An 11,154-nucleotide genomic window follows, 5' to 3' on the forward strand; every position below is an offset into this window, starting at 1 on the left:
GGCGAATATTCTTCAATATGTGTCTCAAATTGGAATGTCCAACTCTATTGATAATGTTATTAATCGGCTGTTACTTGGGGCTTCGGTTTACGTAATTTGGAAGGAACGAAATAACCGGCTTTTCAGGAACTCTTTGAAGACTTCAAAGATTGTTGCTGATGAATCATTAAGGGTACTCGCCTAAAGCTAATGACTCTAAAGTTCAAGAATTCTGAACGGGTCAATCGGGTTCTCGAAGATTGGCACCTTCCGAGAGGAGTTTCACACCGAATTGATGATAATGGTTGATTTGTTTTTGTTATGTTTGTTTCTTTGGTTCTTGAGTAGGCTTTAGCTGTGTTTACCATTGTTTGGTGGTTTTGGTTTTGTTTACTCTTGTATGGCATGTCATACATGAGAACTAATATGGCACTTTGTCATATTACTTGTTCTTTGTTGGTTGTGTGGAATGAATTTAACCGGGTAGAACCCTTTACCCAAAAAAAAAAAACAACAACACCAAACGTTGAGAAGCAATTGTCCCCTCCCACGGAGAAGGAGGTGGACAAACCTGCTACCCCTCCAACTGAAACAAACACTGAGGGGTCCAACGTTCAACCAGTGGTTAACGAATCCCTGGATTATCTCTTCCACGGTGGGGGGGCCACTGGTTCTCAGAATGTTAATCCTGGAGTCACCGCAGAGTGCTTCAGGATTCATGAATCTCCTCCACGACCTCCTCCTCATATTTATACTACTTCCTCGCTCTTATCACAGGTGAAGAAGGTAGTTTTCTATTTAGACCATCTATCCATGAGGCCGAAGGGGTTCCTCACAAGGTGCTCCGCAACAATCATCTGCGGCCCCCATTTTGGGAATGCCGTTCTGGGGACTGATTATGACTTGTCCGTCCCTCCTTGGGATATTGTCAACGGGTCTCGGGTTTCTCATCCAGAGACTTGCATAAGTTTTGTAAAACACTGCATGCTACCTGCTGAAATGGCGTACCAGCATACTCGCTCCCGCCATAAACTTCACACCGATTTATCTGTTTTCTTTGATTAACAGCCTAGCTTGTTGTCAAGAAATTCTGCGCGAGTGGCGTAAGATGGGCGGTAAGTTAGGCGAAGCCTCTCGGGCTGTAGATGCCGCGAAGACAAAGGCTGAGGAGCATCGAAAGGCGACGAGTGCAGCTAGGTGGAAACAAATTGACGCCGAGGCTGCACTCAACCAAGAAAAAGATCGAAGTGCTGCTGCTGCTCAAAGTTGGAAAGAGGCCTGTGAAAGGCAAAACTCTGTTCTTGAAGCTGCCCAAGCTGAGACCCAGAAGAAGAAGGATGACTTGGTGTGGGCACAAGAAGAAGTGACCCACCAAGGCACCCGGATCCAAGAGCTCGAGACTGAGTTGGGGCTACAATAAGAGCAATCTGAGCTTAAAGACAAAACTATTGCTGAGATGCAGTCTGCGTATGACTCTTTGTTGTAGTCTCACACGGAAGCCAACAACCGCGCCTCCAAGGAGCTACATGCGCTCCGTGAACGGACGGAGTGTGCTGAACGGGAACGACAGTGGTTCCTCAACCGAGGGCTTGACTCTGTAAGTTTTCCTCATTGATTGTTTGTTCTACACTTCATTTCTATAAATGTTGACATATTTCTTTGTCAGGTCATCCGCATGTCAAGAAAAGCACGGAGCTTACTGACTGCTTCGAGAATCTAACGACTGCTTCGGAAGGAGTTGGTCGGGTGAAAGGAGTTAATGAAGGGATGGCATTCGCCCAATCTGGACAATCTTTTGAAAGCCATCCGCTTCATGGTCTTGATACGAATCAGGAGCTTGATATGCGGGTCAAGGAATATGACGACCTAGTCTTCCCGCTACAAAATATGCTTCCGGAGTTTGCCTTAGCTGAGGATGGCGTGAAGCAACTGCAGGTATATATAGATGATGAATTTGAAGACGATGAGTCTGAGGATACTTCTCCTAATGCTCCGGAAGGCACATCAGCCCCAACCTGTAGGTTTAGTTTGTAGGGCTTGTAATTTGTTCGTCTTTTTTTGTAATCACTTTTGGATATTAATATAAAGAACTTTTTGCATTGTGAATAATATTCTTGATTGTAGCACAATATCTTTGCCAGATATTCTTATATTTTGAACTTGTGCAAGTTGGATAGTACTGGTGACGTGGCGGAGAGTGAATTTTAAGCGGTGGCTGACAAGACGTGTAAAACACCTGTTTGACAGCCTGTAAACGCTTTTCGAATCTCCCGCCTGACGTATCAATCATCCCATGGTCCGCACTTTATCTTTCCTCTGTCAGTCAAATGGCCGCATTAATTGCGATGGGTATAAATAAGTCTTTAGTGTTTCCAATTCAATCTTATCGCTTTCCAAACTTTTCTCTCAAGGCAACAGATCTGAAATTTCTATATTATTAGAGAAACTCTTGTATTCGTTTATCCCATAGCTACTGAAAAGAAGAATACTCCGGCGATTCACGAAGTTACGGTGCACCTTAAGGAAAAAGAATATGAAGACGTCGTTAACATCTACGGATTAGCGCCGGAATGGGGTCCGGAACGGCCTGCGGACGGTTCTGTTGCGACTAACCCATCGGAAGGCAAAATGGCAGTATATACTGACTTTTTTACAACGAGCAAGTTTCGGTTTGCCATAACGAAGTTTATGAGGGACATCTTGACTTCTTATGGCCTTCATCTATCTCAGATTCACCCTTTAGGGTTGCTTCGGGTTCCTCATTTTGAATTTTGTTGCCAGGCTCATGTTACCGACCCAACAGTTGCTCGATTTGCAGTATTCTATAAGCTGACGCACCGTGACGGGTGATTTGGGTGGTCCACTACCAAGAAAGGTCGTATCGGTACTGAGTGTTACCGGAGCTTGTATGAGTGGAAGCCCAAGTTCTTTTGGATTCGGGAGGATGTCATTCCATTTACAATGAACCGCCGTAAGGCTACTGACTCCTCCCCTTCCATTACTGCTACCACAGAGACTAACCTTTCATGGTATACTTTGCTAACCAAGACGCCGGAATCAGTTCATTTTTTTGACGCAGGGTGTTAGGAGCATGGCATTGGCATGAGTCACACTTTCTGATTTCTTGCACAGCGTCCAAATGCATGCTCGGCCAGTAATTTCGCGCGTGCAATCCGCAAATGCCTTCGTGAATTTCTCGGATTAAGTAATTTCTGTGTCAACACAACGTAGCAGCGGACCGAGGAATGATCTCCGGTATAAAATGCCATTAGTCAACTGGTAATTCATGGCTTTTTGCTTAATCTTCCGAGCCTCATCCTTTCCTGCTGGAAGTGCTCCGGAAGATAAGTAAGCTTTAATTGGCGTCATCCAAGATTCGACGCCTGTTTGGATTACCAGGACTTGGTTTTGTGGAACAGATGGATGACCTAGAACTTCCACACGGATATCTTTGGCAAAATGCTCAAAATTCATTGAAGCTAGCTTGCTAAGAGTGTCCGCCGATTTGTTTTCACTCCTCTTAATGTGAACAACATTGAAAGAGGAAAATTGGCGAATCAAGACCCTTGCTTGTGACAAATAAGAAGCCATGACATCACTTTTGGCTTCATATGTTCCGTTTATTTGTCCCGCAATTAGCATGGAATCCACCCGTACTTCCAAATATTTTACCCCAAGCTTTTTCGCTATCCGCAGGCCTGCCAGGAAGGCTTCATATTCCGCCTCATTGTTGGTACTTTTAAAGTATAACTTGATGGCGTAAGTAAATTTATGTCCCTCTGGGTTGACTAGCCTTAAGCCTGCACCTGATCCCTCGCTGCTTGAAGCTCCGTCCGTGAATAATGACCAAACTTGCCCTTGTTTCGGAGGTGCTTGGGGTTGTTGCTCGATCAGACATTCCTGTTCCTTATGTTGCGGGACTTCTGTGACGAAGTCCACCAATACTTTCCCTTTAATTGATGTTCTCTTGGGACTTATGTTTTAGACCGACGCATCGAATTTATATGTGGGTGAAAAATATATTATTTGGTCTCAACCAAGGGTGGATGGCTTGAAGACCAAGTCATGCTAGACTAGTATAAATAGATATTTTTTATTCATTTGTCTAGTATGAGTGACTGTATTGTGTATGTGTGAGATTTAAGGTTTTATCCCTTTGAGAGAGTCTCCGCCTCCAGGATGAGCTCTCCTGGTGGCGGCTGATATTTCTTAATCGATTGTATGTATGAATGTATGTATGTATGTATGAGTGTTCTTCTTTATGAGAATCATTCGGCTAATATTATCATACTACCATTTCTATCTTTTGTGTTTTGATTACAATTGTACATCCTACTTTATTGTTGATTGTTAATCAAATCAGGCTCTCTCCAATACACCTCATCCGTCCAGACATCTTTCAAGAGTAAATACGAGTTAGATTCTATCCTAACCCTAGATCCGAGCTCCACCGTCGTTAATAACACCGAATATTCACGCTTCCGCACAAGGGCTAGGTTCAGAAAATTTTGGTCCTGCTGACCACTTATGGTCAAACAGGATAGCCATTTACCTGCCAATAAAGAAATATTGGGGTGATTGAATATTAAACTGTTTTTATATGGGAAATGATAGTACATTGACTGCTTAGCCAATCATATGGATTTATTAGGCTAAAAAGACCTTAGTATAGTCATTAACATGTATGGTTGCTTTCCCATGATGATGTAAAATCTAAGGTGATATAAATATAATGAATATGCTAATCTTTATGTGGAGATACATAGTTGTCTTTGCATGTCTCATTATAAATCTCTCCAAATGATAGTCAGAAAAGTGATTACCCAGTCATACACAAGCCTGTTGTTATTTGGTCAACCAAAAATGAAACATCTTTAAATATGACAAAGAAAATGTGTTAGAAAATTTCTGAAAATATCAAAAACAGGGGGAAGAATGAATAAATCAACCAAAAGTTGATAAGTGTTTAAAATATTTTATCAAACAAGAGGGTTACAACTAAGAACTACAAAGATGTTGACATAATCTGTCCCATCTTGAATGAAAGGCTTGTTAACTAACAATAAGTCCAACGTTCAACCTCTATATATGTTTGAAAATCAAAAATACAAAAAGATCCAATAAGTTCTGTCATACAAAAACAAGTTTTTTGACCAAATACAGGAGGTTGGAGTCAAATTGGGGTGATCTGGGGAAAGCCAAATAAGCTTTGAGAAGAGATATGAGGCATCATAGCACACTTTTGACCATTAATGCATTATGCTTAAATTGAACCTTAATCATATCACCAAAGAAATGAAATTCATGCTAAGTTTATACCTGTTGTTAACCTATCTGTGTTGTCATAATAATGCTGAGAATGAAGTATGAGAAAGCTACTTAGTCAATATGATCCCTTTCTTGAGATCTCTAAATGCACCATTTGCTCTTAAACTATGATCTTTAATGAAAGATATAAATTTGACAAGTGGTTAAAGTAAAAAAGTGTTGCATTTTGCCTTTAACTGGCTGAATATGCATGTTCGGGTAAGGTTTGATGTTTTATAACCTTTCCGGGTACAAAACAGTTGAATATGTTTAAATATGTTATTTCGGGTAAGGCTTGATGATTTATGACCTTTCCGGGCAAGCTTAGTCAGTTTATGACTAAGTCTATGATTTTCGGGCATGCTTTGAAGTGTTTTACACTTTTCGGGTAGAGTACACTGTTGTACTATTTTCCCGAGCAAGCTTGAAGTCTTGAGATGATTATGTGATATAGCTAGCTTTTAACAAGAAATTCTTGTTCCGGGCAAGCTTTGCATTTTTTTTTTCTGATTGTTATTTCAAGCAAACTTTGTGAACTTAAGTTAGTACACCGAGTAAGCTTTGTGATTTGTGTGAATATGTTGTTAGGAAAGATTTGTTAATCTTTCCCGGCACACTTAGATATTGTTATTTAAGTTTGTCATTTTCGGGTATGGTTTGATCTGTTGAAATCCTTTGGGTAAGGGCATACCTGATGATTGAATATGTGTTTCCTAGTAAGCTTATTGCTAACTTTGGCGTTTCGGGCAAGCTATTTTATGTGTTTTTAATCTCATTTATATAGCATGCTCTGTAATATTTGTTTATGATTTCTTTGAAATTACAAGTGTTTTCGGGTAAACTTTGTTTTCCGGGCACACTTTATATTCCGGGTACATTTTTGTTCCCTCAATATACTTGGTAATTTCAAAACTTGACTTTCCGAGTAAACTGTCTGCTAGAAGTTCTCTTTCGTGCACACTTTGTATTCAAGGAAGGTTATTAGGGTATACTTTGCATAAGAAGGTTGTTCGGGCACACTATACATCCAAAAGGTTGCTCGGGCAAACTATATTTCCAAGTATGCTTGATTGAATATGTTCTTTAGTATGATAAATTGATTATGATTCTTATTTCATTAGGGTTTATGCTAGACTAAGTCATTTAATTTGAATTCAAGAAATTTATTTGGGGATCTTAATTGATTCCTAGTAAGAATGATTATTTGATATTTCATACTTGATTATTTGCCTTGAGATTAATTTTTCAAGAATTCTAGTATTTCGGGTAAGCTTTCTTCATAATGTCTTGACTTTAAATTACTTTGGTTGACCAAGCAAGGTTTGATGTTTTATTTTTCGGGTAAGCTTTGTAAGTGGAAGTATACAGAGTAGACTTTGGATATATTAAACTTTCTGAGTAAGGTTTTATTAACTTAAAAGATACAAATTGTTTTTAATATATCAAGTGGATAATGTTACTGTGTGACAGCTAATAATTCACAAAATGACAAAAAACATTTAAAACCCACTTTCAAAAGGTATATAAGAGGGAGTTAGGCAAAATTTTCAACATTACTTTTCCCCCTCTCTCTCCTTCCACTGCAACTCCTTACTCCCAAAAAAACCTAACCGACTTATCGCAACCAAACCTTAATCCAAACCCTAACTTGAATCAGCCCTCTAATTCCGACTCGATAAGCAACATTAATGTGTTTTCCGACCACGATTAGACTATAATGGGCTTTGATTATGTATCTAATTACTAATACTCTGTTTATGTGTTTAAGTTATAAACTTTTCGAAGAACAGATATGGTAGAAGAAGAACAGCCCAAGTACTTCTTTGAAAAGATACATAATATGTGTTCACTTCTGCAAGTCACACCTGACAATGAGCCGGTGGCACCAATGATTACATGGATGGCTCGATCAAATGTCAGTTTTGCCTTTATTGAAAGTCCTGTCATCTACAGAAATCACTCACTTGATTTTTGGAGATCTGCAACAGTTGTGGATGACATAAATGGCCGACTAATTGAAGCCTCTGTTGCTGGCCATGAGATACATGTGACTGAACGAATGATCATAAGATGTTTGCAGTTGCGTGATGATGACCATAACCATATAGACTTCAATACAACACACCTGATGAGAATATTTGAAGAGACGATGGGTTATCAGGGAACTGTACATGATGGGCAGTTTCAAAACGGGATGTTTCCTATGATGTATAAATTCCTCATTCATCATGTGATACAAGGGTTCGCACCAAGAAATGGATCATGGACTTTGATGAGTCATGATTTAGCAAATGCTACTGTTGGGATTATGTTTGATCTACCCTTCAATTTTTCAAAAATGATATTTGAAGGATTAGTATCAAACTTGAAGAAGGTAGAGAAGGACAGATTCTTACAATATCCAAGGTTCCTACATATAATCTTTAACAGAGATTTACAAGATCTACCCACTATGGGAATTACACATCTACTGCAGAACCCTGACACTTACAAGAGAATTAAGAATCCAGGTGTTGCCAATAGATTCAATGCTGAAGCTCCTTTCGAGATCCTACCATGGTTGTTAAACCATGACTTGGAGGTGATGCTAGTGCCTGAGTTAAGCACAAAGGAGGAAGGAGTTGATTATGTTGAGAGTGATGATGGAGAATCTGATGATGAAGATGATGATGTGAATGGAGATGATGGAGGAGCTGGAGTAGCTATGGACATTGTTGCACCTGATCAGGGGGAGCAACTTGAACAAACAGAACAACCTATTCCAACACCACCATAGTCACCACCACACATTGACCAACCCATTATACCTTCACCACCACAAACTCCACCACATCAAACCACTCAATCCCCACCTCAAACCCTAACCATAAGCCACCCAGAAACATCAACACATACATCCCCAACACCACAAACACCACCAACATATAGCTCAACTCACACAGATTCATTCATTCCAAGCCTACCTCATACACAATCACCACCACTATCCATGTTTCAAACCCATACCACAAACCAAGAACAGCCCGAATATGAACAATTTACTGCATCACCACCTACAACACTACCCACTGACACTGACCTGTTGACCTTGTTAAAAGAAAATGCTGAACTGAAGAGAAGGAATGAGGAGGTGACAGAGGAGAATGTGATGTTATTAGAGAAGTTGGTACAAGCTGAAATGAGAATCAAATCCCTGGAGTAAGAGGTTGAGAAGACCTCAGCTGCCCCAAAACAGGGGGAGATTGAAAGTATGCCAACTGTCTATGGTGCAAATGTTGAAACTGAAACTGTAACAGTTGTAGAGACAGCAGACAGTTTGAAATTGATTTGGAATATGTATGATAGTGAGGATGAGGATAATTGAAGAGATTGATTATGAAGCAGATATGTCTGATGTTGCAGAACAGGAGTATGATGTGAATGATGAGATTGTGAGAGTAGTATGGAGTGAAGAGAATGTTGAGACAGTGGATGAGACTGAAAAGACAAATGTTGAGGAGAATATAGAGAATGTAGCTACAACTGATATGGCTACTGATGTCTTAACTGACATGCAAATTGGAGTTGGATAACTGAAGTATTGAATGAAGGAGATACTACTGTTGAGGAGCCCATCATTCAATCTGAACAACCAGAAAGCCTCAAGAGGGCAGGGTATGATCCTGAGTTAGAAGCATTAGAAAAGGAAATTGATGACAATGTACAGTCTGAGGATGAAGAGGATGTGAGGAGGAGGATTGAGAAAGGTAAGGCAAAAGTCAGTGTAGAAGATCATGTGAAGGCATATCCAGAAAATGATGTGGCATTTAAAGAGGATGATATTTCCAATGAAGAGGGCCTTAAGAGAACAAGAGAACATTCTGAGAGAAACAAGATATAGAGAGATATTGGCTCAATCCATGACTCCTGAAGAAAGAGCTAAACAGGAGATCTTGATCAAACAAGCCGAACTTGCAAAGGAAATTATTGATGATGTGGCTGATCAAGAAGCAATTGAAACTTTGATTATGATGAACAGAGCTGAGGAAGCTGACAATTCCCTAGCTATGGTGGTCAGCATGTTTCAACCCCAAAGTCAACCAGAAAAGAAGTCAGCTGAAACTACTGAACCAACCAATATGAATACAGATATGATGACTGAAGAAGAGATTGGCGAGTCCATTGCTTCAATGAATGCCAAGAAATGGATGATTTAATTGAAGGAGAGGATGAATCTGAGGATTCAGATGATAATGATGATGACCCTGAAAATGATCAAGGAAAAACTGTTAAAGCTGCTAATGTTGTGCCTCCTCAAGTCACAATGACTGAGGAACATAGGGCAAACATTGAGCTGAGTGTGTTGGAAGCTAAAAAGAAAAATCCATTGGTTATAAAGTTAAGAAGATTTGGTATAAGCTTCGAAACCCTGGCTGCTATGAATGATGATGAATTGAAGCAGAGATTAAAAGAAGAAAATAATACTCTCAAGAAGCTTAGGCAACAAAAGAATAGAGATGCCCAGAAATACAAAGATTATCTCAGAAGGAGTAACTATTCTGAAAATGGTCTGTCTCATTTTAACTTTGACCAACTAGAAGATTTGTATAACAGTGAAAGCGAAAAGGTCATTGAAAAGTGTGTAAAAGAAAATGAGAAACTTGAAAAGACAGAAGCTTTAAAGAAAATGTTTGGAGGTATGTGTGGATACCTGCTGGAAAGAGGTATGAAGCCTGAGATTGTTGAGAACCTATCCAGAGAATCAGTGTTGGACCAGTACAACAAATTGAAAAGAAAAGAAAAACTTAAGAGGGTCCAAACTAAGAGCTCTAAACAGTCTGAACCAACTGATGAACCTCAAGTAAAGAAGAGAAGAATTCAAACTTTGAGGGAGAAGACAAAAGAAAAAGTCAGATCAGTTGAAACCCCTACTCCTCAAGAAGTGAAGCCTGAACCTGAGGATGAACCATTTGTTCCTTAGGAGAATGAAGAGATGATCAACATTATGAGGAACCTAATGATCAATCAAAGGGGAATGAGTGAAGCAAACTTTAATGTCTTGGAAAAGGAGAATCTGAAAAACCTTTTCTATTTTCAAAAGAGTGAATGGGAAAAAGCTTTAAGAGAAGGTGAGAACCTAAGATACTATGGAGATGGAAGATTTGTACCTGCTAGGTTGGCAAACACTCCTGGAATGGCAAAAATGTTACTAGAACTTAAAAAACATGGAGAAAATGTTGTTGAACTTGCCAATCTTCCAACTGAAATGGTAGAGGCCATCTACATAAAGTTTTTCAACTTAAGGCCTGGGAAACCAAAGAAGTCTATTCCTTTCAGGCCTCCAATTTCAAGAAGATTTCCACAAGGTGGAAGAGGTCAAGGAGGAAGAGGTGAATCAAGCAGTTATGCACAACAAAGAACAACAAGACCACAGTCTGATGTGGATCTTCCTAGAGAACTGTACTTTGATTCTGTCACTGAGTCCTTGAAGGTGATTATGGAAAGTAGACAATTGAGAGAGATTGTTGTTAGGAGTGACTTCCGTGAATATAATGAAGAACAACTGGAAAGGATGGTCACTCTTAAATTGTATGATTATCGAAACAGAAACAAAATGGCAGGTAGACAGATGAATGATCTGTCAAAATTTTTGATGGAGAAGCTGACAAAGGGTTCAAATTCTTAAAAGAAAAGAGAAATTGGAAAACAATCCAACATCACAAGTCAAAAAGGACTGGGAAGCTGAGGAGAATGGACATAGCTAAGAGAGATTATCAAATGACTGTCAGAGATGAGAATCCATTGTCTAACATGAATACATGCATAAGTCTGGGAAGAAGAATGATACGCCCCAACTACACAGTACAGAAGAATGGCATTATAGCTGAA

At 39.6% G+C, this 11,154-nt stretch overlaps 1 protein-coding gene across 1 annotated transcript; it reads right to left on the reverse strand.

Moving 5' to 3' along the window:
* Window positions 1–3,180: 3,180 nt before the first annotated feature.
* On the reverse strand, window positions 3,181–3,570 carry LOC143602646 (uncharacterized). The gene has a single exon (XM_077079683.1). The coding sequence runs from the start codon at window positions 3,568–3,570 to the stop codon at window positions 3,181–3,183; it is 390 nt and encodes a 129-aa protein (XP_076935798.1).
* Window positions 3,571–11,154: the final 7,584 nt, after the last annotated feature.

This window comes from Bidens hawaiensis, unplaced genomic scaffold (assembly GCF_021521415.1).
Source record: "Bidens hawaiensis isolate Kalapana, Puna unplaced genomic scaffold, B.hawaiensis_p1.1 tig00059280_1, whole genome shotgun sequence".
Lineage (NCBI taxonomy): Eukaryota > Viridiplantae > Streptophyta > Magnoliopsida > Asterales > Asteraceae > Bidens > Bidens hawaiensis.

Excerpts from the sequence above, each read along its gene's own strand:
- LOC143602646 (XM_077079683.1), bottom strand. The coding sequence starts at position 3,570 with ATGGCTTCTTATTTGTCACAAGCAAGGGTCTTGATTCGCCAATTTTCC.